The sequence below is a fragment of the Chaetodon trifascialis genome, chromosome 13 (assembly GCF_039877785.1).
Source record: "Chaetodon trifascialis isolate fChaTrf1 chromosome 13, fChaTrf1.hap1, whole genome shotgun sequence".
Lineage (NCBI taxonomy): Eukaryota > Metazoa > Chordata > Actinopteri > Chaetodontiformes > Chaetodontidae > Chaetodon > Chaetodon trifascialis.
The window spans coordinates 22,635,712-22,662,842 of NC_092068.1; the positions used below are offsets into that span (position 1 = coordinate 22,635,712).

Sequence of the window (27,131 nt, forward strand, 5' to 3'; positions counted from 1 at the left end):
TCACACGCTGTATACACAAATACACACTCGCACACAAACACACACACAAACACAGTGTGCAAACAGATAATGACGTAAAAACTAGGTTAGCTTTCTTCATGCATTTTCACTAGCTTCGTTAGCATTAGCTAAACAGACAGTTTCTTCGATGCTCATTCAGCTTCGATGGCTTTTATTTAAGCCTTTCTGCCACTTCATGTTTCATTCCTGCCTTCCCCTCCTTCCTACTTCATTACTTTGCTCTCCTCTTTCGCTCTGTGTGCTGGAGTGTGTGCTTGGAATGGGGGATATTTGCACAGTGCTGCACATGAGGCATTGTTATCGTTCCTCACTGTAGGTCTGAAGTTTTCTTTCTTTGTAAATCAAACAGTGGTACATTAAAATTAAAAATGAAGGTAAACTGGGTTAACATTGCTAAATATCCATGAGGTCTTCAACTAGTGAGTGCTAACGATGCTTCCTCCCTTCTGTCTCTTCGTCTCCCTCTCCTGCATCTTCATCACTTCTCTGCTCCTCTCTGTCTCAAGGCGTACCCTGACATTATCAAGCAATATCTAGGCTAATCTGTTATGATCTGATTATGAACCATCTCTCAGCATAAGACAGAGATTGGTACTACCTGCCCCCTCCGAGCGGGCACACGTGCCATTCCGAGGTGTCAGCCATTTTTCTGCTGCCTGGCAAATTAACAGCCGCGGCTTCACCAGTCAGTCATCTGCGAACAGCGATCTTGTCAGACACGTCGCTTCTAGCGCAACGCAAGAGAATAATGACATTTAGCTTTCTAATAATTTCTTGACAGAAGCACTGCTGAGTTGAGGAATAAGGGTTATGAATATTAGCTTTGCGCCAGATGTCACGAGTGGGATCCTGTGGCAGGAATCATTCACAGATGGCTAAACGTTTTTGGAGGATACTGTGAGATGTTTTCGCAGGGTTTTATACGCCATGGATGCACTCAGAGGGAGAGGGAATGGAGACAGGTCTTTAGAGGTTATGACAGTGCATTTATTCTATGAGCTATTTGTTGCAGGAAAGAGAAAGAGAGTGTCTTTCAGCGTGAGTGCGAGTGACCTGGAGCTGATCTCTCATGGGCCACTCCTTGAGTTTCACACCCCAGAAAGCTCACATGACCCTGGGTTGGCTGCCCAGGCAAGGCCCAGGCCTGAGGGACCTGCTATCCTGTTCCACATGGGATACACACATCTCATATTGGCAGGCGAGAAATCCATACATAGACGCACACACACCGAAAACATGATACATAAAGTGCGCACGCACACGCTGATGTACATTCACTAAAGTGCCCTCCTCCTCCTCGCTCTTTTTCTCTCTGACGCTGACACACAAACACACACTCCTCACACACATACACATACATCACATTCCCAGAAATCCTCGGAGAGGTAAAGAAGGGCTCGCAAGAGGGAGGGAGGGAGGAGAGAAAAAAGTGGCGTTTATTGTATTCAGGCCATTCATAAGCTCTAGACTCGGGGAGGGGGAGCACAGGGGGGGTTGCAGGCAGTGGGGGGTTCCCTTTGCATGGCCCTGGAGGCCCCTCCCACCTGCAAATATTCTGAACATGCAGGAATTCCTTGCAACACAATTCCCAAGTAGGGCCACATTTTCAAAAGCGTCTCTCCTCGCGCCAGATTGAGCCACACACACTTCAGCGCACTCACATGCACCCGTTCCTCCGGATTCTTCCACGAGGCAACTTTCCAATAATGACGAGCAAAGTATTCTAAACCAACACACACACGCACTCACTTCGACACAAAACGCTCTCTGTGACCAATGCTGCTTCGCCTCCCTTTCATTCCCGAGTAGGAGGAGAGACAGAGAGAAATCCCCTCGACTATTCTGCGGATAATGACATGCGCTGTCGACAAAACAATATGGCTAGTCTAGACTTCCCTTCCTGCCTTTGCCAGAGAGACGCTCCACTATTTTCAGATCTTTGTTCAAAACTTCAGCCAACGCATTTGGATCATATCGCACCGAAGCATAGATTAATCTTTGCAGAGCAGACGCTGGAAACAATATAATGAAGAAATAGATGAGGTAGATGGAGAAAGTTGTCATTATTACAAAAGAGAAAAAGTGGGGCCTGCCAGGTAAACAATCAGGGGAGAGCTAAGTAATTGCTTCCTGTAATCAAAGACAATTCCATTCAAGTAATTACAGTAAATAACGAGTGCTTTGCAATAACAAAGCCGGTTGCTTTGAATGATAACAGTTTTGTGGATCAGCGCTGACAGATTCAATAATGACAGTAACTGGTGAGTCATTTACAAGGGTTATTTGTGATTAAAGCACACTGGAGACTTCTTGTTGTGAGAATCCGAGCAAAGTTTGGAGTAATTATTTCATTTGCGGTGATCTGGTGAGGAGGAGATCAGGAAGCCAGAGACAGAGAACGTGTTTAGCTAACAACAGAAGCAGAAAAAAGAAGAGCGCAGGGAAGTTATCGCATTTAGGAGTTAATTAAAAGCGTTTGTCAAACCCTCGGGTCTGTGAGATTATGTGGCTTTTGCTGAGGCGGTTTGAGTGTGTCGCTGTTGGTACTCACAGCGAATGTATCTGTGCACGCTTCTCCATGTGTTTCCTATGAGCAGATACATGCACAGGAGTTATGCTAATCTACAGAAAACAAACTGCCCTTCAGCCTCAAGCTGCTCCAATGTGCTGCCTCGCCTCAGTTTTATGACATTTTATCAACCTGATGATTAATCTTTAATAGACTACTGAATATTAGACTTGTGTTAATGGTCATTGTCTCTGAGAGAGTGTCCCTGTGTGCTCTGGCCGAGGCCATCCACTGCTGTCTGTGGGAGAGGCGGAGGGGGTGAGGGGGGAGATCAGGCCTGTTGACATAGCCATAGGTGATGGCAAAAATGTCAGTGTAAATGTGACTGCTCTCTCTGTGCCATTTTCCCGTAAAGGGTCATCACCACAGGCTGCCTGACACGCTGGAAACTGCCTCGAGCGTGGGGCAGCGACACGACATTAAACTGCAGTACGCCTCCACGCACAGAACACACACACACACACACACACACACACACACACACACACACACACACACACACACACACACACACACACACACACACACACACACACACACACACACACACACACACACACACACACACACACACACACACAGCGACTGCCTTTTATTCCCACTTCCAGATCAGTCGAGAGAGAAAGAGCGAGGGAGAAAGAGACAGACGGTACAAGCTAAAATGAAAGTGTAGGGCGATGAATTCACCCTTTCATGTTGAGCACTTTTGCTGTGTAACTATTGATTTTTCCCCTCTTGCCTTTGTGTTGCCGTTTTCTTTTTTTCTAACCTGAAGATAGAAGGCCAGACTCGGTTCAAATGGGAGCACTTGTGAGAGGGGGGCCCGCAGACTCTTCGCCTCAGTGAAGGGAAGCCCTCTCTCTCACACACACACACACACACACATGCGCGCGCACACACACAAAATGGAAAGATTCCTGAAATCGTGCCTCTTTCGCTGCTTTCTCACTCTTAACTCTCGCTCTCTCAATTGTTTCGCTGCCTCTCTGATGGCTTTTGACACCTTCGACTCACCGAGCTCGGTCAAACTCACACAACGAGCCAACGGAGGGAGAGAGAGAGGGAGGGGGGGGGGAGAGAGGGTCAAATGGACTATGGAAGACGAGGGGAAGGGGGGAAGGGAGGGTAGAGAGGACAAGGACTATAACAAAAGCTAAGAGCACTTAACAGCACAATGGCACGGCGGTCCTTTCCAAAAGTCAGCTGATGTGCTGAAGGGCGTTCAAAAGTCCTTCAGCACAGACATGGGACAAAGAGAGGGAGCCTCCAGCTAAACCAAAGGAAAAACACCCCATTGAAACTTTGTTATGAGCTCAAAACACATTCGAACAACTAACACTCAGCTAAATAAATACGTTCAGAAGAAGAAAGCTAAATGCACTCAGGGCAGCCCTTTAATAAGCCGTCAAAATGTTCTTTTCTGAGCACAAAGACACTTCTTTAACTTCCAGGAGCCCTCCACTGAGCTGCAGTGTTATTTTTAACCGACGTGAATTTACCAAAAACGCATCCTTTCAAATGATCTCATCTTTCCCGATGAGCCAAATGTTGTGAAATTACATCCTGCAGCACAACCTCGTTTGACTACATCCAACCTATCGAAGACACCAGTTTAATGAACTAAAATTAAGTGGAAATGTATCATCCCAGCACCAACATTTAGTCTGTTCTGCCTGTAATCATGCCCCCATGTTTGGAGCGTATAGTTCCATTAACCAAACTAAAGTTTCCAGGTTTATTTTTCAGAGCGAGTGTGTGCAGCTCTCGCCTGCGTATGCATTTTCCCGCATGTTGTCTGACTGAATGACAAAAGCCCTGATAAACACTTTTAATACACGAGGATTTTCCCACTCATGCTAACCTATCAGCGCCAGCCAAACTGCAGTATGTAGTTAGATAATACAGGCACGCTAACCCTGCGGTGGCAGTGGCTAATAATAGCGCATTAGCTTCCAGTGAGTTTTTTTGGAATAACAGACGGTTTTAGGACTGCGAAGGAGTGAAATACGCTCTGCACCCACACGCTCAGGTTACTGAAGGGGTGGTTCGGAAAACAGGATAAGTCATTATCGGACCAACAACCTACTACCTTTAAATGCTTTTGCTTGTTGCATTAACATTTTAGGGTTTAGCTGTTTTTTAATGATAAACAGGGACCCGGCTGTTGTGGAGATCAAGTGTGTGGCGTGTTGATTGTAGGATGCTTCTTACAGACTCTATCCACGCTTCTGATATCACTAAAACTCTGTTTCACAGGCTCAAGTGTTAAATTAACCCCAGAGATTCTCCCTCCGAACTAATGCTGCGTCTTTACTTCCTTGTCCGTGTCAATGTGTCCTTGATAGACACAGGATGTGGTGTTGTGGGGATGCGGGGGATTTGTAGTCCTATCAGCTTCCCCATACAGCTCTGATAAGGCTTTCGGGACATAGGCAGAGGAAGAGGAAGTGAGTGGGTTTACAGCAGGTCTACTTCCTGTGGCGCGTGAGCCCATGTGGACGGGGGTGATATGCCCCCTGTGGACACCGGCGCTCTCGCCACAGGGTCCCACCAAGTCACTTCCTGAAGGAGGCAGACCTCTCTGGGGGGTGACTTCCTGTAAAAGTATGACCTCTCTGCCACTAAAGAGGATCTCAGTGGAACAAAGACCTGGGACTGCCTATAGGAGCCGATGTGTACGATATCTATATGCAGTGTGTGTGTGTGTGTGTGTGTGTGTGTGTGTGTGTGTGTGTGTGTGTGTGTGTGTGTGTGTGTGTGTGTGCGTGCGTGCGTGTGTGTGTTTAACATCGCCATTCAGGCCTTCACTCCAAAGGTTATCGCCAGTGAGAATCTCAGCCCCCGGTCGCTGCTCATCTCTTTGAGTTTCACTGGCTCGGAGCGAGAACAGCCGATCAGGTTACATCCAAATGAGTGTGTTCATGAGTGTGTGTGTGTGCGCTGCAAGTGGCGTGCCTCTTGTTGCTCTGCAAACACACAAAGTAAACGGCGGTGCTGCCCTCCAGCCCACCCTGCTGCTCTTGTGTTTACCTGCAGGTATTTGTTATCTGGCCCTCTCTTTCCTCTTTCTCTCTCTCTAAACTCTTAGCTGAGGTCTTTATCTCTCAGTAAAATCCCTATAGCAGGTATCCATGTCAAAAGGACCGGGGGGTGGTGGGCCTCAGGGGGCAGCGTGTTTGGTCTGGGTCAGCCTGGGGTCAAGCTTTGGCCCAGTTGACACACATTAAATCCACCTTTTGCCTTCAGCCTCCTGCGTCACAGGTTACAGGCTCAGAAGACGCCCGGTCACCTCAAATGTGATATTTCACATCTTTACTCCTTTAACTCATTATCACCTCGACTGAGACAGAGTATTTGAACAGGGGATCAAATCTGTCACTGAGCCATACGGGAAACGGCTGCGGGTGCAAAAGGTCTGATGCCATTCCCACTTTCACTTTCAAATGAGTGAACACCTGTGCAGACGTCAGCAGCAAAGGGAGCTGCACGTGTCATATCAGGGCTGTAAAATAACCCCCAACAAAAGTGAAAGTAGCGTCGACCCATATTCAAAGATAAGAAAAAAATCCACAGGGATGCTGGTTTTGACCAAAAATGGCGCTTCTGCTGGTGTTTTCCTGGCATGAAATTGGCTTTGTGTGGGTGTCGTTTGGAGAGCCGGCTGGTAAATTCTCCCGTTCTTTTGTTAGAAGGGGGGGGGCTCCATGCATAATGGTCTTAGCCAGGGAGGTCTGGAACTGTGTCCATAAATTGAATTATTTCAATTTGAGGGAGAGAGAGTGAGAGAGTGAGAGAATAATGGAGAGTGGCTGTGTGAGTGTGTGTTACATTTACATGTGAAACATATGCATGTGTGTTGATGGAGAGGGAGAAAGACAGACTCATTTTTATTCTTCTACAGGGCTCGCATTTACAAGTGGGAATATAAACCAAGTTGCAGGAGATTACAGAGGGGGCCAAGTGTTACCTTGCAGCTGGAAGCTATAGTGGATAAAGAGACCGCCACTGCCACAACAGCAACTTCCTGTCTGAAAATGACTGTTTCAGTGTGACACATCTTCCTTTTCTTACAAATAGATTAACTGCACAGAATGAAACAAATCCTGTGACTTTTTAGGGTTCAGTGAAGCACCTTCACAGGCCTGATCATGTCGCCTTTTACGAACGAACCCCTCCATCGTGTCCACGTGTTGAGATAAATCCACCTCCCGCTTAAACAAATAAAGAAATAAGCGCTGAAACAACAGACATGTGAGTGTGTTTGGGTGTATATGTGCATCTGTTTGTGTGTCGGGGTTGAGGGGGGGTTGGGGGGTGAAAATATTCCTGACACAATATAATCAGCAGGGGACCATATGGCAAACTGGCAGCAAGCTATTTATCCTTATCCTCTTTGGAGGCTAAAATTAGCGCTTCGCTGTTTGTAGCTTTAAGCTGGACTCCAACCACTGTGATAGGGCTAATAATAAAGGAAAAACAGCCCAGCTGGCACAGCTACTCCGCCTCCTTGTTCTGTTTCAGTCTCTTCCTCTCTCTGACTAACTTTCTGTCCACCTCCCTCTGCCTCGTCCCCCTTTACCTCCTTCAAACCCTCCCCTGAAATACCAGACTGGCCTCAATTCTAAGAGCAAATCACGCTAATCTGACCATTAGGAATTGTATTAATATCATATAAGTGTTGCTTGAGCCAGGTCTCCCTATAAGCCCATGTGTCAGGAAAGCCAGGATTTCCTGAACACGGACCCCCTCGGCTAGCTTAAGAGCGTAGGATGATGGGGCTAATCTCTTTATCAAAAGCTTAAATAAACGTTGGTGCTCTGTGCATGTGTGTGTGTGTGTGTGTGTCAGTTGCTTATTTGTGTGTGTGTTCTTGTGTGTGCCAAGGGGCCAAACAATGCTTCTCCACTGAACAAAGTGCTAATACCCTGTCTCTTTGCTCTCCCCCTCCCTCCTCCATTCCTCCTCTTTCCTCTCATTCTCCCTCCATGCAAGCGAATGGCCAAACTACAGTCCTTCACATCCATCTGAAGAAAATACTTTGATTAAAGTATTAATTGCAGCTTTTTCCCATGCAGTAGGAAAGCTCATCTGGTCACTCCTGTTATCCACTGTCAGAGGTCTGAATTCTGCAGCCTGCTATCAGGAAGTTAACATCTATCTGATCAGAGGCCTCCTGGGCCCTGAGCTCAGCTCCTCTTCAAGGGAGGAAAGGGAGGAAAAGGAGGGAGGGAGGGAGGGAGGCACAGTCAGCAGTGAGAGACATGGAACGACAGAATGAGGAGAGAGAGTTTAAGGTTGTTTTATCGGCCAGATGTAATGCGTTGTGACACATCAGTGATGAGTTGCTGAGATTCCCTATGAACCTGTTCAGGCCATGATGAAGAAGCGGGGCACTGAGCTTGTGTGTGTGTGTGTGTGTGTGTGTGTGTGTGTGTGTGTGTGTATGTGTGTGTGTGTGTGTATGTGTGTGCGTGTGATTCCAGGCAATTTGGAGCCGAACTGAAAACAAACGAAATAAGGAGCGCAAACTGGTGACATATTCCAAATTTGCCGCCCCTCTGCGCTTTCCCACGCCAAGAACACACGACCCTCCAACACAACAGGCGCAGAAACGAGTCCACGAGCGAACTTCTTACGCTTTTCATCCGGATGACGAGCGCAGTGCCACTTCTCAGCTTGTTTACGTTTGCAAATCAAAGCTGAAGAATTCTCCTCCAAAAGGAGGATATCCAGTAATTTGACAAAAGTGGCATCTTCTTTCAGGACATGATTACACGACAATGGTGCAAATTATGGTGCTTCATACAGAAATAAACCCGAATGGAGTCCTCAGTTGACACTTCTCAAACAAGATCTTGGATTTAGAGGCACTCGTGAGAGTCCTCGTGTTTAAATGTACAAATCATGCGCGGAAAAGAAGTCTTCTCCTAATTTTCACTTCCCGCACACAGACAGAAACAAATTTTGCAGATAAAACTGAAAAAAAATCAAAACAAACTAGTCTTTACCACGTTTACACATTTAACTTTTCTTGTCATAATCTCCCCACCCTGACACACAGGAGACCTCTGCAAGGCAAAAAGTGTGTGTAAATAGTATCTTTTAGCAAACACCAGTAATTAGATATAGGCATCTGGCATTCACGCCAGTCGCAAATTAAAGAAGAGCGCTTCCTGTAAACAGACAGTGAGAATGTGTCTACATCATTAGCGTGCCACAATTATAACATGGGAGCTAAAGATACATTTCCCTCCCGCTCGCTCTCCCTCGCCGAAGCAAATGAAGTAGAACCTCTTCTTTTTTTTCAAATGAAAGGCTGCTGTACTCTTTCTTGGAGCGGCAGCAAACTACAAGCTGTAATCCAAGTGCGTTTATGAGCAAAATAAGGCAGACAAAGGACAATACAGGCAATTATGTAAGAAATAAGAGACATTAATGACACCAGTGTTTCCATTTGAAGGACTTCCTGAGCGAGCACGGTGACTGAGTGAAGGCATAAGAAGGAGGGAAGAGAGAGAGAAGCTATTTCATGTGCTTGCATGTCATGAATGAATATGTATTTCATGTAAATTGTGCACAAGGCATATTGTAATGGCCTGGGCTGCACTTTGCATTTCTTCGGTCATGCAAACATGCCCACATGTAACCAACGGACGGAGAGAGGCTGAGTGAATGAATGCAGGGGGATTTGAAGGAACAGAGAGGCAGGGGGAAACATTTATTCACCTTCGAAATGTGCGCGGCATTCCTCTGAAAGTCATTACAGAAAGTAAAAAACGGGGACGCAGCGAGGGCAGAAGAGGCCGAGCCCGCGAGAGGAAATAAAGACGTGACAATGTGCAGAAATATGAGGCTCTCATGATGATGTGTACACACACCGAGCAACAAACGGCACATAAATCCCACAGTCAAACAGTCAAATAACCTCTGACACCTTATCAAAAAGGTTTATGACTATTACATTCTCACAGACGAGACGTTCGCTCGAGCCAATAAAACACAAGCTACAGAAGTGAACCTGAACGCCTCGTGTGAGAGGAGAGGAGAGGAGGTGGTCGGAGAGGGTGGAGGAAGTCACTTTGTTTACTCGCATTTCTGACTCTTTCTTCCACACGACCCCAGCGGCCTGGTGACACCGGCCATAATCCTAAAAGCAAACTGGCCCCTCGCTGTGGGAACCTGATACAATTTCCTCTTTTTCAAGAGGGGCAAACTCAGGCCACTCCGAGTTTGCTCATTGCCTGCGAGGCCATAAAAAGTCATTGAGGGCTATCATTTTCTGCGAGGCGAGCTGCTACACGCTGGTTGACGCGTCTGCTGCCGCGATAGAGCGAGGTCGTAAAGCCCTCAGCGAATCTGAGAGAGGCAGGTCGTGATTGGACGCTAAGAGGCCAAACATCTCTTTTCCCAGGTAACCGCAGATAATAATGTTTGAGATGCTGTAAACCCAGCTGAGGCTGAATAAACATTCCTACCGGCAGCACCGAGTTGTCGTGGGATGTTTTCTCAAGGTGTTTTGAGACGCAATTACCCTTTATGCCTTCAAATATTGATTTCTATAAACAGCATGTGAACTAGACGTCATGCTTATGCTCCTGTGACCCAGCTGATGTTAAGCAGTTCCAGCACGGACGCATGCTTACGCGCACGTTAGTTTAACCCGCTGAGGGACGCGTAGCGAGCTTCAGGTGGCCCGGCCACAGCTCCTTCACCTCCCAACCGGCGGAGACGATACCGCTGTTTTCTAGCAGCGGTGCACACGCCTCAATAGGCTCCAAAACAACACTCAGCAGCACTTAACACACTCATCGGGGATAACTGCTCACTGTTGCTCAGTCACTACAGGATTTTCACACACACAGACGCACTGCTCCAGTCAGCATCGCAATGTTTTTTCAGCACTTGCTCTCAGATTCCCTTCCTTCCTCCTTATCTCCCCCCGCTCTCGTTTTGCTGTCTCTTTATGTCTTTTTCTTTCACTTTCGTCTTCGTCCTCTCTCTTCTTCCCCGTGTTCAGGCTCTGAGGAAATCAAAGAGAGCTTCATGTTTGTGTCTGCCAGCTACTGTACTTACACACACACCTCCAGTAATATAGACTGCAGACTATTCAAGGGAGCCACATACCTTTTATCTACCCACAAAGCCTCACATTTAAACAGATTACCAGGAGAGCTGGACACCAGTAAGACAATTACTGGGCCGAGGATCTTCCTTGGCGAAGTCTAGACGACGTCTAGACAACCTGTACACAAAACCAAGTTTCTCTTTCCACATTTCCACTTGCAGATTTAAATAATTAACACTTCAAGTTTTGATATGTGCACAAATTAGTGCTTTTCACAAATTCAACATTACGGCACAGCTGTGTTGAAGTAAGAATTTTGAAAGCTGTCAAATTTCACTTAAAATTGTCATTGAATGCGTGCCAATGCAAGCAAAACACGTTTCATTGTGTCTACAGAACATACCCATTAAAGTGCATCTAAGTCTCTTAATAATAAGTCTTTAACTCATTGTTCAAGAGCAGCTAAAGGCTACTGGGAGAAAAAACATTCAGAGGGGGGATACACACACACACACACACACACACACACACACACACACACACACACACACACACACACACACACACACACACACACACACACACACTCACAGTCCTCTCTTCCAGTCTGCTGGACAATCGGACCAATTAATCGGTGACTTTGAGGGGGCCACGTGAAGCCGAGTGATTGGTTGGGCTGAATCTGGCTGCTGATTGCCTGGCACCCCTGTCCATGTCCCCGTTTGCTCGCCCCGGCCCTGGAGCCCGGCCAATGAGGAGACAGAAAGCAACAGCCCCTCTGTGGCCTGACCTTGTTGGAGGGCCCAGAGGTCGGAGGGTGAATGGATGGATGACGACATCAGGAATATTCCGGCCTGATCGATGGGGATTCACAGCCAGTAGAGGTTATGCACAGCGATTCAGAGCGAATGGACCGGAGCAGACTCTCCAAATGTTTTTAGAGCCACATCCCGAAGGGGGGGAGGCAACTGCCACATCCTCCACCCAAATGACCCCAGCTGGAATTCAAACCAGCAACTGATCAGACCGGGTCTTCAGCCATTAGAGCACCATGGGTCCTTTCATTTAAATGATACTTTACAGTACATTCCTGAGCTTATTTGATTCCTTTCATATGTTACAGGCCTCTATTCATTCTGTCATTCACTCCTACATCAAAGATGAATTCGCTCTAATCATCAAGTACAATAAATATGCAGGAATTTCATTGTACAGACTGGAGCAATTAGTTCAAGTCCAACAGGACCTCATGCGCGGCAGACATGAAACCATATTCGACTATGATCTACACACATTGGACTCAGACATGTGTTCACACACAGTTTAGGTCAGTCAAACAGCAAATATCAGCATAAATTTCATGTTGAGCATTCCTCCAGCTACACCACACAAAGGATAAAACCAGAGCTAGATATCAGACCAACAAGCAGAACTCTCAGGCCACTACTCAGACACTAGAAATGTATGCAGACACTAACACACAGCCTTACAGGGAGCTATTTGCCTTGGCGCGCCACACTGTACTCTTTACAAACGGTCTGGGTAATTGGTGATACATATCTAATATCGCCAGTCATCGCCTCACTCCCTGGATGTTTCTGACAAGCGGAGAGGGAAACCCTGTAGCTTTCAAAAACAGAGCAAACACTCTGCTCCGCTCCTCTGCTCGACTCGCATCCACATCTCTGCAGCTGCCCGATTCAGTGCCTGAATGTTATTCTGTTTCCCTCGCACGCCAGGCCCTTGGAGAAGCCAAGGGGTGTCCTTACAAATTCACACAGGCAAAGAGGAGTACTTTATACTGGGAGAAAAAGAGAGGGCCCGCTCATGTCCGTGAGGGACCCCCCCCCCCCCCTCGCAAGCATATATGATCTGTTGGCTTTTCCTCTCCCCTTCGAGCATTACTCTTCACAGAAAAGCATGATCCAAGGCAACAACAGCTACAATGAGGTTTCTCCAGAGGGCTTCTGGGTATTAAACAAAGGGGCCTGTTGGTAGGAACTAGCTAGCAAACAGCTGGGCTAATAGAGTGGGACTAATTAAGTGCAGGGCCGCTCTCCGACTCTCCCTGTCGAAGCTTGTGGATGTTTACAAAGACGTCCCAGAGAAAGGGAGGAGAAAAATAAGAGGCTTTCTTCTTTGTCTGCTCTTTTAGTGAGAGAGGAGACACCCAGGACTGATTATAATGACATGTGTGAAGCAAATGTGATCCTCCCTCCATTTTTTTTGGGCTGCCAATGGAATTCGGTGCTAAAAAATACCACCAGCATTGTGGTCAGAGCATAAACACCCATAACTAAGAACTCAGCGTGTGAGCATTGTCACCACATGCAAAAAATGAAACAAGTATGTTTTTTTTTTTTTTTAATTGCTCACATCCAGATCACAGTCAAATCACAGCCAAACACCTGCTGATGAACAAAAGGCCCGAGAGTTATTGTCAAATATCTCATTTTGAAAAAATCACATTATTGATTGCTCTGCATTGCACAAGAGCATCTTCTCCTGATGTTAATCCAGCGGCATGCGCCTGGAGACCTCTGATCTTACGTAATACAAAGTCCTCCTCACCATTCCTGCAGCTCTTGGATTTGAGAGAGCGAACGCTGCGTTTCCGGGTAGAGATGGAGATTTTTATACCAGTGGGCAGTGAACCGTTCAGAGGAGAGGGCAGAGCGGAGCATGTGTTTGTCTCAGGAATAGCCTCAGAAAAAAAGGCTGAGAGAGGAGACTGGAGTTCACTAGTTAAAGGCCCTCGACCATCCAGCATCCTTCCTCTGAGCTGTTTCGCTCTGCTGGAGGGGGAGGATGGAGGGGAGAAGGGGGCAAAAGATGGAGAGACAAACAGGGAGGAATTAGAGAGATACTGAGGGTAAGATGAAGGGTAGAAAGAGGGTTAGAGGGTCGCTTGATAGACTGAGGAGGAGTAAAGGGGGTGTGTTGAAGGATGGATTTGATAAAGAAGGAGAGAATGAGTAAAGGAGAGAAAGATGGCCATTAGCTGTGCAGCTCTGCCGGCAGAGAGGAGGAAAATGAAGAAAGTGGAAGAGAGAGACAGAGAGGGAAAGGTCAGTGAGAAAGCAATCTGTAAAAGGTAGAAGAGAGGAAGAGGTGGGGGGAGATACAAGAATGAAACATGAAGGAACAGGAGGAGGAAATAAGGAAGGAGAAAGAAAGAGTGCAGGAAGAGGAGGAAGGAAGGAAGGAAGTGAGCCTGAGAAATAAAGATGAGGTGGAAGAGAAAAAATGAAATGAATGTGGAAGATAAACAAGACAGAGAAGGAGAGTGAAAGATGGATGAAGAGAGAGGAAGAGCAAAAAAGCACGAGAAGGAAAGATGAGGGAAAAAGATGACAAAATGAAAACAAAGGAAGAAACAGATGTCGAAAAACGCAAGAGAGAAAGATGGGGGAGAAAGAGCGCAAAGGGAACAAAGAGAGGTGAGAGAAAGGGAAAAGAAGAAGGATAAACAAAGGTGTTTTAGAGTGAGTGGGAGGCATGGAAGAAAAAATGGGGAGGAGAGAGAGAAAAGCACGGGGGTTCACAAGGAGAGAGAAACCGACTGAGAGCAAAATGAAAGAGGGAGACGCGAGAGTAGGTGGGAGACAAGGGAAAACCGGAGAAGAGAGGGAGGATGCAAAGATGAAAGAGAGAGAAAGAGGGAGGAGAGACAGTGGGGTGAAACTGTCGGGGAGAGAGCGAGCAAAGTGCCAAACAGATAAATAACCAGCTTACCGGGATTACCGAGTGACTGACACACAATTTGCCAGAGCCAGTATGACGTGGCAGTGATAGCTCCTAACCCATATAAACCTGAAACCCGTCCAAGATGTCCTCCGGTATTTACTGCTGTCACTGCGTCCTCATGCTCTGCACTCGGTGTGTGTGTGTGTGTGTGTGTGTGTGTGTGTGTCCCACATCAAAACCACACAAATAAAGCTATCGCACACACAAATACGCAGAAATCAGGCAGATCTGAAAGATGCTGAAAGAGCTGTTTAATGCTACCTGCGAGCCTAAATTAAGGAAAATACAGCACAGGGACAAAAGTATGTGGACGTGAACTTTATACCCATGTGATTTTTTTAAAGGCTCTTTTTAAAACCCTGGCTGTTAACATGCTGCTATAAAAGCCTCCATTCTGCCACATTTTGGAATATAAACCTAGAAAGTTGTGCAACTGTAAAGCGAAATGATGACAAGAGGAAATCAATAAAGTGGTAATAAATCATCTGTGTTTAAAGATAAAAGAGTGTTTTACATTTTAACAATAACATATGTAGAAATTGGACTCTTGTGGTAATGAAACTGAAATAAAACATGGCTGAAATAAACTAATTTTAGTTTGTTTTTTTTTACTACTCACAGTTTATCCAATTTAGCAAACCGCAGATACCCTGATACCTACATACAAGCATGTTTAGCTCCAAACTCTCCTGTATCACTTCAAAGCACCTCATTCATTGAGCTGACACACACACACACACACACACACACACACACAGTACATATGCAAAACATGCACATGTATACACACACTACCCCACATTTTACCCTCTAATGAACTTCAACAACAAACAAAAACCTACAATAGCCGGGGAGAGTGGAGGGGGAGGAGTGTGAGGAGTGAGAGAGATGATGATGATGATGATGATGAGGAAGAGAGACAGAGAGTGAGAGGAGGCGGGCCGGCATAAGGAGTGGACCTATAATTGGAAAGATGTGAAAAATGAAGTGTCAGTTTGGTCAATAAAGGGCAAAGGTCGCAGAAGCAGGAGCCCAAACTCGACACAGAGCACGCTCATTAGAGCGACCAATCAGATGTTGTCTGGCTGCCCCAGACCATTAGTCATCAGAGGTAGAGGCTTGCACACACACACAAACACACACACAGACACAATTGCTTTGTCTTCCCGTTTCATTGTAATTTCTCTCTTTTTTTATCAGTCTGTTCCTCTTCCACGTCATCCGTCCATCTTTTATTTTTATCCCCACTCGTGTCTCACCTCTGTCCCTCGGCTCCTCTGCAGAGCATTAATGACAAGTGAGAAGGAAAGACAAACAGTCTGCGTGTGTGTGTGTGTGTGTGAGAGACAGAGAAAGAGAGAGGATGAGACAGAGTGTGAGACAGACAGAGAGACAAAGAGAGACAGAGAGTGTGTGTGTTGACTATATAAATGGCTGCTCACTGGAGTGGAAGGCATGGCGGCGCTCTCTGCTCCCACCCAGGCTCTGCCTCCTGGCACTGGCAACCCTGCAAACTGCTCGCCTTGACATCGCCTTCAATAATATATGAAGTTGCTTTTTTGCCTACAGTTTGTTTGCAACGCCGCCCCACCACCACCACCACCACCACCACCACCCTATTCTCCCACTGCTGCCTCTCTCTTCCTCTCTCTCCCTCACACACACACACATATTCTTAGAAGGCACACACATCCAGCCCCAGCACAGTTACAGTGGATAGACTGTGTCAGACCCTTTAAATTTGAGACTAACCATAATATGAATGAAAATAAATCAAGTGAATCGTAATTAAATTCTATGCACATTTTATATTTTGCACATGTTTGTTACCAATTCCTACCAGAGAGGTTTAGTCTGAGTTCAAGTGCATAGACTGTAGTAACGACTGCACGCTTCAAAGCCTTTACTTCTTGATAGGAGTATGACTAATCATTAAAGTCAGAAAAACCTCTCAAACATGTCCCTTGTTGTTAGCTATGTATTTAAATGATATCTGCTGGGGAACGTGTAATGGTTTTATCTGAATTTCCTCAAACAGCTGCATGACATCCTTCAAACAATACTTAAGAGGTTGGTGTGACAGCAAAAAAAAATGAATCCTCAGAGTAATCAGAGATGATAGAAAAGTGAGAAGAGCCACGTCAGACGGAGCGTTCAACATGAACTGTGCAGTTTGGGATGTGAGGAGAGCAGCAGCACACAAACAACCAAACATGCTCAGATGTAAAGAACGCTGCACGCTAAAGGATCGACGCACGAGACAAATAATTCCCTGGAACCAGGAAGACGGAAACCACTCTCCAGACTCGGGTACGAGCCATCTGGTGCACCATGTCTGCTCTGCCAAAGCTCCTCTGAGCAAGGCAGCGAACGCAAACCAGGTCCAGAAGTGCTCTCATACAGCCGGCCGCGACCTCTGACCTCTCTGTGAGCTGTTGCAGTAACTTAACCACCTCTTCAAACAGCCTGAATCAGCCTGTCAAACCTCACCTGGACACATCATAAAGCTTCTACCATGAGCTCGATGTCAATGATATGATGTCACAGATCCTCAGTCTGCATCCTGCCTCTTCTCCTCCACCTGACCGATCAGAAAAAGACGCAGACAAAGAAACTCTTACCCTGTTCGCTGCTGTTGTCGCCGCTGTGCGATGTGTGTCCGCCGCTGGACGGCCCCGGCGTTCCTCCGGAGCGCGTGGACGCCGTGTCATCGTGATCTCTGTTCCAGGACGTCTGTCGTACAGAGGGAGACAGACAGCGATCGGCTGGTTAATTGATGTCAGCTTTTATTTACTTCCATCATCAGTCGTGTTGATTTTATGTGCAATTGGGATTTTTTTAAGCGTGCATAGTCTTAACACATACACAAAAACACAAACTCTCAGCCCAGTCACGCAGTGTGTGTGTGTGTCTGTCTGTGTGTGTGTGTGTGTGAAGCCCTGCAACAATCTCATGGAATGAGAATTATTGGGGCTCGATGAAGAGAAAGGCCCAGACGAATAGCGAGCGAACATGTTGTATTAGTTCCCAGCTTTCTGAGGCATGCAATCCACGGCTGCCTCCATTTGGCTCAAACCACTAGCAGATGAAAATACAAAACAGCTACAACTTAAGATAGGCCGCAGCGAGCGCCAGGGAGTGATGTCATCCAAGCAGAGCAGAGCAGAGAGCGAGCGGGAGAGAGAGGTAAATAACTCAAAGTATTGCTACATAAGTATAAATACTAGTTTTTGTCCAAATATGAACCAAAAAAAATGACCAATCCCACTAATGTAGATTTAAATTTCATTCTGGGAAGCAGAGCCAGAACAGAGCCATAACCAAATAAGCTGAAGTTCTCCCACAGTCTTTTCTCAAACACAAAATGGAACAAAAATGCTGCATGACCGACCGAAGTGAAGCCGACTCCAAACTTTATACAGACAAATGAGAAAGTCGAGGTATTACCGCACAGTGGAAGTCCATTCCTTCCTCTACGCCTTCAAGAAAAATAACACATGAACACAAGCAGCTGACTAGATAAAAGAGGGACTCCGGAGACCTGGGTTTATATATAGTAAGCTGTGTGTGTGTGTGTGTGTGTGTGTAGAGGACAGTCTTAGGCCAGATGAGTGTCAGCTGCAAACCGGATGGTAGAGAGCAAATGGTCCAGACAGCAGGACAAAGGGAAGACACACACACACACAACAAGTGGTGTCAGGCACACACACACTCACAGGTAAGTGAATACAAACACACACAGAGACATAATAAGCTCCTTCGCAGACACACACACACGGACACATGCAGACATGAAGCGAACACACACACTCAGCTCACACCCTGCCCCATACGAAGCTGCTACATATTACTGAAACTCAACCAGATGTAACCTCTTATCTCTCAGAGCCTCTGAAAGGCAACATTAGCGCCGAGGACAGGACAGAAAAGACAGTTCAAAATAGAAGGAAATGGAATCTAATGTCTCATCACACGCAGCTAGCAATCACAAACAAACACGCAACAAAACCAAACACACACACGCGCGCACATAAACACTTACTGGAGCCCACTCTGCCGCCCTGCGAGCCTATCTCTGCTCCGTCAAATCAAATGAAGCAGATATCAAGGGGCAATGTGGTGTTTGCATCACGCTTTTAGGGCTACGCGACGAAATGAGTGATAGAAACCCACGCGGGGGAGGAGAGGGGGGAGAGGAGAGGAACACAGTGGGGAACAACTGGTTTCAATTGGGATACTACAGGCAGCGCTGCCTCTGCGAGGAGGATCTGGAGCTCAGCTCAGAATTATGAAAAAAAAAGTAGACATTAATTCATGACACAGGGTTTGTTTTAAACAAAATGTAAATGGAATAAAATAACTGAAAAGAATATACAAGTCAGCAAATTCAACACATTTGGGGTCTATTAGAGCCCGTTTGATGTTCTTGGGCTATGAAATTATAATACAGCGCTTACATGGAGGATAAAAACGTTGTTTTCTAAATTAGGCTTTGAGGCATTGCAATAAAGAGGAAAGTCACTGCACAAAGGCATGACTAGTTCTGTGATTGGGGAGATAAACACTGATTTTAACAGGGATAAGATACCAAAAAGTTCTTTTTTTTCCACCTCTTACAAATTCTTCTTTGCTGACCGTAGAAGTCTGAAAAATGAAACACCCGTGCATGACCGAGTAACTCCAGAGAACATCAGACGTGAGGTAATGCAGACCACATGCTCAGCACGCAAACAGTTAACACGGGCTTTTGCCAGCTCCTCCAAAAGTGCAGCTTTTAAAAATGAGCAGAACTTGTTTATTCAGAGCTCCGTGAAAAAGAATAGCGCGGTACCCCGGGGACGTCGAACTGCGAGTATTAAAAAAACCCAAGAGCCTCAGCTCGCAGAAAGGATATGTTTTTTTTTTCTTTTTCTTTTTCTTTTAATTCTGTAACAAATTCCACTTGAAAATATAATTAGAAAGTGGAGGGGGAGATGGCAAACTACCGCATTAGCTGTAATTGAACAAAAGAGCGCTTTGCCTGCTGGGAGCTGGCCGCTGAGGCCCCATGGGAAAGGGGGCGGGGCTGAGACAGGACCTGGTGGCATCTCCGCGGGGACGGGGAGTTTATTTATAATCACAGGCCGCCCTTGGACGGAACAGGCCCGGCACTGATCTAACACGCAATTAATACACACACGGCTGAGATCACACAACCCCCACACACACATACCAGTACACACAGGTCGCGCAGCATGCGTGCACACACCCATACACAAATAAAGCATTTTTTATGGTCACTTAGCCCACACACACACGAATACTTTTCATCTACCTTTTGCAAACACATCACAGAGCCGCCATGCTCGCGGGCCCTCTTTAACAAAAGCACACACCTTGACCACAAGACACACAGTGAGAAAACAGACACACACACACACACACCCTGTGCTAACAAGACTACAGCACACAATGTAGAGGTCCACCTTCACAATATGGGATATGTAAATTCACAGGATGAATAGATGCATAAACAGAAAGCTGGAGGAAGCAGGGAGCTGGAGCGCCGTCCCTCTGCACACACAGCTACACACTTGATTTATTCTCGTCCCCTTAATGAGCCACCATGGTCTCTCTCTCTCTCTCTCTCTCTCTCTCTCTCTCTCTCTCTCTCTCTGCCCCTCTCTTTAACTCTTTCCCTCTCTTGCTCGCTCTCCCCTGTGCAGGATGTAGATTAATTCAATGCCTAATTGTTTAGTAAATTCAATTTTCCACATTCTATTCTGCCTAGCATTAGCTAAAGTTCTTAAATCTGCCGCGCCAAGCCGAGGGAACCCCGTTTGTGAGCCGTGCATACCTTTTTTTTTCCCCTTCTCTTTTCTTTTTTTTTTTCATTACCATTTTTCTTCCCTCCACCACCCTAATTCGCCATGAAAAGATTTTCCTTGCTGGAAATTCTGATTCCGCTATGATCGGTGAGGCATTCCAATCCAATGCATTCTCATTGTGCCGCGTCTAAGATGCGAGGGGGGCTTCCCTTTCTCGCTGTGCCAGGCCCCATATCATACAAGCGCTCATGCAAGAAATGTTGCCTTGCCAATTCATTTGCAATAATAAAGAAAATGGTTAAGGTTGTTGTGCTTTGCCCCCAACCTCCCCTCTTTCCTCACTCTGAAATATCTTTTGTGATGATATGGATATTTACTTTTCACTCGGTGCCAGCGAGCGTGCGGGAATAATCATATGTGCATACTTAACGGCGCAGACATAAATATCCAAATAACCCCCCACGTATACACTCCTCAGCGGTGGTACGTCTGAATCAGAGATGACAGTCGGGCTACTCCATCCCCCAGAATGCTTTGGTGCATCTGTTCTCCGCGGTTGTTTTCTTTAACACCATTTCTGACCTTTGCAACAGCGCTGCTTCCTCAAGTTGAAATCCACGAGAATGCCATGTGTTGCAGCAGCGAGATGGCCTGCAATAACTCCGGACACATTCTCCCACTCAGCCCGGCGCTGGTGGGGAGGCTGTTAGTGAAAGGGGCTGAAAGGCCAGCTATTGTAAACTCTTGTTTACTTTGCTTTCCACTGTGACTAGATAAAGCAGGATCTGCCTCTCTGATAACCGGCCAGGCAAGTGCTCTGCTCTCTCCACCCCTCTCCTCCCCTCGCTGCAATATTAGTGCTTCCAAACTGAAAAGAGGGGCTGATAATGGTATGCGTGGTGCAAAGGAAAAAAAAAAAAAAGGAGTGAGAGAGCAAAAGACACCCCCCTCCCTCCCATTCTGTTCTGCACTCCCCTTCCTCCCTAACTCTTCACAATAGACAAAGAAAAAAGAAATAACCTTATAATTGCTGAAGGGGGTGAGGGAGAAAACTGGATTTGGTCTCTTGAGTAAGTAAAGTATGCTACACTGAATAGCCGTCAGGTACTCTTCAATCGGCTTTTTAAAACCGGTGGGTTAACCTCATAGAGACAACCAAAGATAATTACATGTTTGAGATAATTACCAGAGCTTTCAAAGTCCATTTAGATGACACTCGCGGAAACTGACAAACTGATTTTCTTTCTCTGTGGCCTCTTCCACTTCAGCCTTCGCTACAGGCTCCTTGTTTACTCTCTGTGAGCTGAAATCCAAACAAAAACATTAACTCGAGTGCTCTCCCCTCCACGCTATCTAACCCCAAACAAAGCATATTTCTTTTCTTTTTTTCTCCCGCAGCTGTGAATGAAAAAGCAGGCGTAATTTCTTAATGACATGTTCTGCTGTGGTTTCTTCGTTAGCCTAGCCTAGCTTCACTCGCAGCCGCCGCGCCGGGATGTTCTTGGTGGATCCCTTGGAGACGGGCTGTTTGTGACGGCGGCCATTGTCGGAGGCTCGCGGGGGGTTAAGGGGGAGAGGAACTTTCCATTAGCTAAGTACACATGTGTTAAGCCAGGTTATTGTTTACTTAGCCAAAGAAACCGCAGCAGGCCTTGGGGACAGACATGGCCGCCCATCATAAGTAACACGAGACACAAGCCAAGAACTTTATTTGCAATTGGGATTTTGTGGCAATCACAACAGAGTATCTGTGACACAGTGCGGCTTCACCAAGCACTCGTTTCCAGCAATACTGCACGACTTAAAAACAACTAATAAATCAACCGAAAAAACACCCTGACGTCTGAAACTATATGAAGGTATACATGAAGCCCTGGACGTCCCGTTCTTTGAAGTCACACTGGCCTTGATTTGCTTAATCAGAATCACCCCTACTTGCTATTCCGCCACAATAATGAAGAGGCTAAGAAACACACAAGTCACGTGGTCGCCTCTTTGTATCACTTGTTGAATCCTTAACAGCCGCCCTGCATTCACTCCCTGATGGAAAAAAAGGGGAGTTCAGGGGAGGGGAGGAAGGAGGAGGAGTAGAGGAGGGAGGGGGGCTGCGAGTGGGGGTCAAACCTCTCCTCTATTCAACTACAAAAGCTGCTATTACCAACAATCGCCGCCATGATTCAAAAGTTTGTATTAAGATCAGCAGCGTGCCACTGTAGGAGAGAGAGGGGAGGAAAAAAAGAGTGTGTGCGCCTGTTAAGTCGGGTGTAACTCGATCCATACTTCAACGAGAAGCGGATAGATTAGCGATAGCGGTGTACTGATTAGGAAAATAGCGGCTGACCCCAGCGGTCAGGGTTTCCATTGAGTTTGAGGGGGGTGGGGGGGGTGACTGCCAGAGTTACCTAAACCAACACTGCTGGGTCTCACTGACCTGGAAACCAGTACTTGTATGGCATAACAGTGCCAATTGTTGGAAAAAGATACAGCGATAGCGCTATCAAGAGTAAATTCTTACACAGTGACCACAACACCGCGCTCACACAGGCAGTTTGTTTAGGAAAGATTGTGCGGGACGTAAGGAAAACAGCAACGGTTCCCAAACGTATAGATGTTATTTCAGATTGTTGATTTCACATTCTTTTCATGTGATTTCACCAGCAAAAAAAAAAAAAATCCCACTCTGAAAACATCAGTGCCACAAAACGTCTGTAACGTAAAAACACCTCTCCGCTAAATTAAGTCAACAAATTAACTGCTGAGCATTCATAATCATTTACGACTCTCCCACAAAAAGGCAGGCGGGGAATATTTTTAAGGCAAATTTCAATTATTTCCAGCCCCACTTCAGCCTGCATGGCTCAATCAAGTCGAGGAGCTCTTGAGACTTGGAGTGAGTCCTCAGCACTATTAGTAGTGTTCTGCTCTACAGCGGAGAGCCCGGGCCCTCCGAGTTCATTAGCAAATTGCTGTGCCCCTCCCCGCGCTCTCTGCGCAATTAAAGGCAACTGTGCAAATGACGTACGGCGGCGTGGAAATACCTCCCCGCTTCTTCAGGCCGAGGTGAACATGCGTGGCAGGCAAATAGGGACGCAATCAGCAGAGCGACTGCTGCCACATTTCAACAACAACAAGACCACTGAGACAGACGCAGCCATATTCAGCGTGGACATTAAGGGCCTCTGGAAAAACTCAATAATTTTATCGCGTCTTTTATGTTTGTATACAGCTGAGCTCAAAGTAGGATGCGTGTGCGTAATGGGGCGACAGCAAATGTGCTGCTCAAGTGAAGAAATTAGGCAAACGTGGTGGGAAGCTCTCCAGGGAGCGGCATGGAAAGGGTTAAGAAAGTCCAACTGGTGCTAACCAGTCACTCCGCTCACATAGCACCTGAGGGGGGTGCTGCATTTATCAGGCCGGTCTGAGCACACACATGCACACAGCAGCGCACACACAAACACACATATATGCATGCACATGTAGACAGATGCATGCACACAGTCTGCGCACATTTGCACGCACGCACACACACACACCTCCACAAAAAGACACACAAACACAGGAGGGTGAGCCCAAACTGGCTGGGCTGCATTCACAAGCCAGCGCAGAGCCTCTCTGACTTTTTCACCTCTCAGCTATGCTCTGCTTTCTTTTGAAAGGGGCGCTCGGCGTCCCTCCATACGCGCCTGCACAGGCACACTAACAAAACAATGTAAAGACATGTAAAGAATATTCAGAAAATTACTGTTATGACGCAAGGCCGCATAATGCAGCGAGAAGTCAGCGCCGTTGGATTGTTGAGTTTAATAAATTCAAAGTATTTTTTTTTTCCTCTGACATTTTTTCTCTCCTCTGCTACAGTCGCCTCACTGGAATAAATTGGTTTATGAATAAATGAGCCTGCTTTCTCCGTCTTGTTAACATTGTTCTTTTGTGCAAATTCTCAGCATTTTTTTCCAGTCCACTTCAACTTTATGCCCGAGGGCATATATTAAAAATACATATGGAAAGAGATAATGCACACACAAACGCAAATTCGTTAAGGATGTCGCTGCCTAACAACTGCAGATAAGATGTCACACAAAAATAGCCCTCAAAACTCAAAAAATATATATTCAGCCGCAAGTAAGTTATGAAGTGCTCTGCCATTAGATTGACAATGTAAGTATTCAGCAGTGAGAGGCATGCACCCTCTGCCTGTTTGGATATGCCCATTTACACACAGCCTGCTGCTGTGGACAGTCTGCATGTTATCCTACTGGAACATCAGCCCATCCCTCAATATTACACATCTGTCAGAAAGTTTTCCCTCTGTTGTAATGCAAGCTGTGCCTGTGGGTCATTTATATAGTTCTGTCACATCAGCATAAACACAAGCTTATGTGGTTTTGCCCCAAATTGACTATACATAGGGACCGTCATTATATTAAAATAGGCCATGTCTTCATCTTATAGTCAATTAAAGATCTGCATCAGTGCCCCGAGCACAACATCATTTTCTTCATATACCTAGAAACCCAGGGGTTTTAACAGACTCTATTTCCATATACCATAAAGCTTCATTCCATGTTCTGACCTATCTAAAAAAAAAAAAAAAAAACTTTTGACAAGTGAATCCCTGAGAGAACAACAAGCCCTTCAAAGACCGCTCTTAAATGCACAAGTGGCGTCTGTGTTATTTAATTCTGTTTCTGGATTAAATGAAGTATTATCTTCCGGGTGATCTTTCTCATTTCCATAATCAGCCATAAGGGCCACGGGATGGAGGAGTGCATGCGCGGCGGGGTGGGGGTCTTCCCTGTCGGGCCCCTGTCCGCTCCCAGTCCTGCCATTCAGCGCAGAACATAAAAGCCGGTGGCTGTCTCTCTCTCTGCTCAGACCAGCCACTCAACCATATGGAAGTCCGCGGATTTAAATTATTTAGCCTAATCGCTTCATTACTTTTTATGTCGGACTATCCAACTAATCCCTTTAATTTGGACACTTGATTTCTTTTCCCTCATCGGCGTCCATAGGATCCAGCCGCTGCTCGGCTAAAACTCTGGGACAGTTTAACTTATTGAGACATGGTCTCATAGCCTGCAACGCTGTCTCCTGCACACATGACTCGAGCTATTAATGGCCGAAAATCCAGATTTGCATAATTCTAATCATCGGTCGCTGTTATCATTATTTAACGGCAGTGTATGGACCATTAGGGTCATGCCTGCGCGCACACTACAATGTCCCCGGAGTGCCAACAGTCAGTGGAGCACATAATGAAGGCTGTGGTTATCTCTGATATCGGCACAAAAGGAAACACTCCCTAATCTACCTTTAATACCCGCTGCTTCTATAGCTCTCAAAAAAAAAAAAAAAATCTGCCTTATTGGTGCTGAATCTGTGCGCCCTGAGCGAAATAAAGGCGGAGGAGAGGAGGGGTCTCGATAAGCAATGTGCACTCATGTCTAAGGAAAAATACTGACAAGACGCGTAATGAACCGTGAACTCCACAGTGGAGAAACCGAGGCACCTAAGCCACAGTGTGCAGCCCATGGTGCTGCTGCTCTCTCCTGGGCTGCGCAGCACAGACGAGCTGATAACGTTTGCTTTTGCTTCAGAAAGACACGGAGGGGAGAGGAAAACGGAGAGGGGCTCTAAATTAAAATCGACATGAAGCAGGTCAAGTTTATGGCGATGCTTTTTCGAGCTAATCTTCCCAGGTCGGTTCCGGGTTCAAGTCTTAATGGGCCAATAATAGCAACATTATTCAGAAATTTTTTCATTCCGATGGATGGAATGTAAAACGGCCTTAATCATATGCAAATAACAGCGCAGCGGAGTAGTGACCCAGAATAGCTGAATAGCCAGCAGGGAGAGAACATGCACGCACGCATGCACGCGCACACACGCACACACACAGAGGGAGATGGGGGGCTACCTGATCAAGGGCCACCGATGATCTTGTGATTTCCTCGCTGTCTGATTTGGACCCGCCCTCTCTGTCGTCTATGACCAAGTCGATGGGCATCTTGCCTTTCAAGCAGCTGATGTACCGGTGACAGAAATTATCACACAGCTCGTGTACCTTCAGAGAGAGAGAGAGAGAGAGAGAGAGAGAGAGAGAGAGAGAGAGAGAGAGAGAGAGAGAGAGAGAGAGAGAGAGAGAGAGAGAGAGAGAGAGAGAGAGAGAGAGAGCAGAGGCGTCACACACACTCACCCGAAACAGAATCATCGCACAACAGTGGCACAACATAGGCCCAACACACACACACACACACACACACACACACACACACACACACACACACACACACACACACACACACAGCATCTAAAGTATTCATAGTTTAAAAGTTAACGTGATCTCTGGCACCGCGTGATTCTTCTGGCACCGCGATAACTTAGAAGGCAAAATGAGCTTAAAACTCTGTTTCTCTTTATTTCTTTTGCATTCAAAAAGTTTTTAATATTGCTTCATATTTGCCTTAAATTATAAAAACTTTAAATAAGATCACTTTGGGCTGCTTCTGGCTATTTTCTGTCCAGTTCCCGTGCCGCGCCGCGGTGGCGGTGCGCTTCATCCGCGCTGTGACAGTAACTTTATTTTTTTTTTTTCCTCCCCTCAAAATAGAGATATCGTCGAAAATTGACAGTGACAAGAGGGCTCAGGGGCTACAACGCATTCAACACCCGTGTTAAATTCATCATCGGTGCCCCGGGTAGTGGCCATTAGAGGAGGGTGACCCGCTTGACTGACATTTAAGGTAAACTGTTTAATTTCTGCTACTTATTACATTATCGCTGCCAATGCGGCGCATCCCATCGCCCGAGAAACAAAAACGTCAGGTGGGTAGAGAAATACAGAGCTGCAAGCCACCTTTAACTTCAATTTTCTTTATAGCTGCACAGACCATCCCACAGTTCACAACCTCTTATTTACAGC

At 46.3% G+C, this 27,131-nt stretch overlaps 1 protein-coding gene across 1 annotated transcript in view; it reads right to left on the reverse strand.

Moving 5' to 3' along the window:
• LOC139341182 (homeobox protein Meis1) overlaps positions 1-27,131 on the reverse strand; it is a 79,813-nt gene that overhangs the window by 47,288 nt on the left and 5,394 nt on the right. Inside the window, exons 6-7 of the mRNA XM_070977559.1 lie at positions 26,127-26,273; positions 17,024-17,135 (exon numbers count right to left, since the gene is read on the reverse strand). Of these exons, the coding sequence (XP_070833660.1) occupies positions 17,024-17,135; positions 26,127-26,273 (259 nt within the window). The remainder of the gene's footprint in view (positions 1-17,023; positions 17,136-26,126; positions 26,274-27,131) is intronic.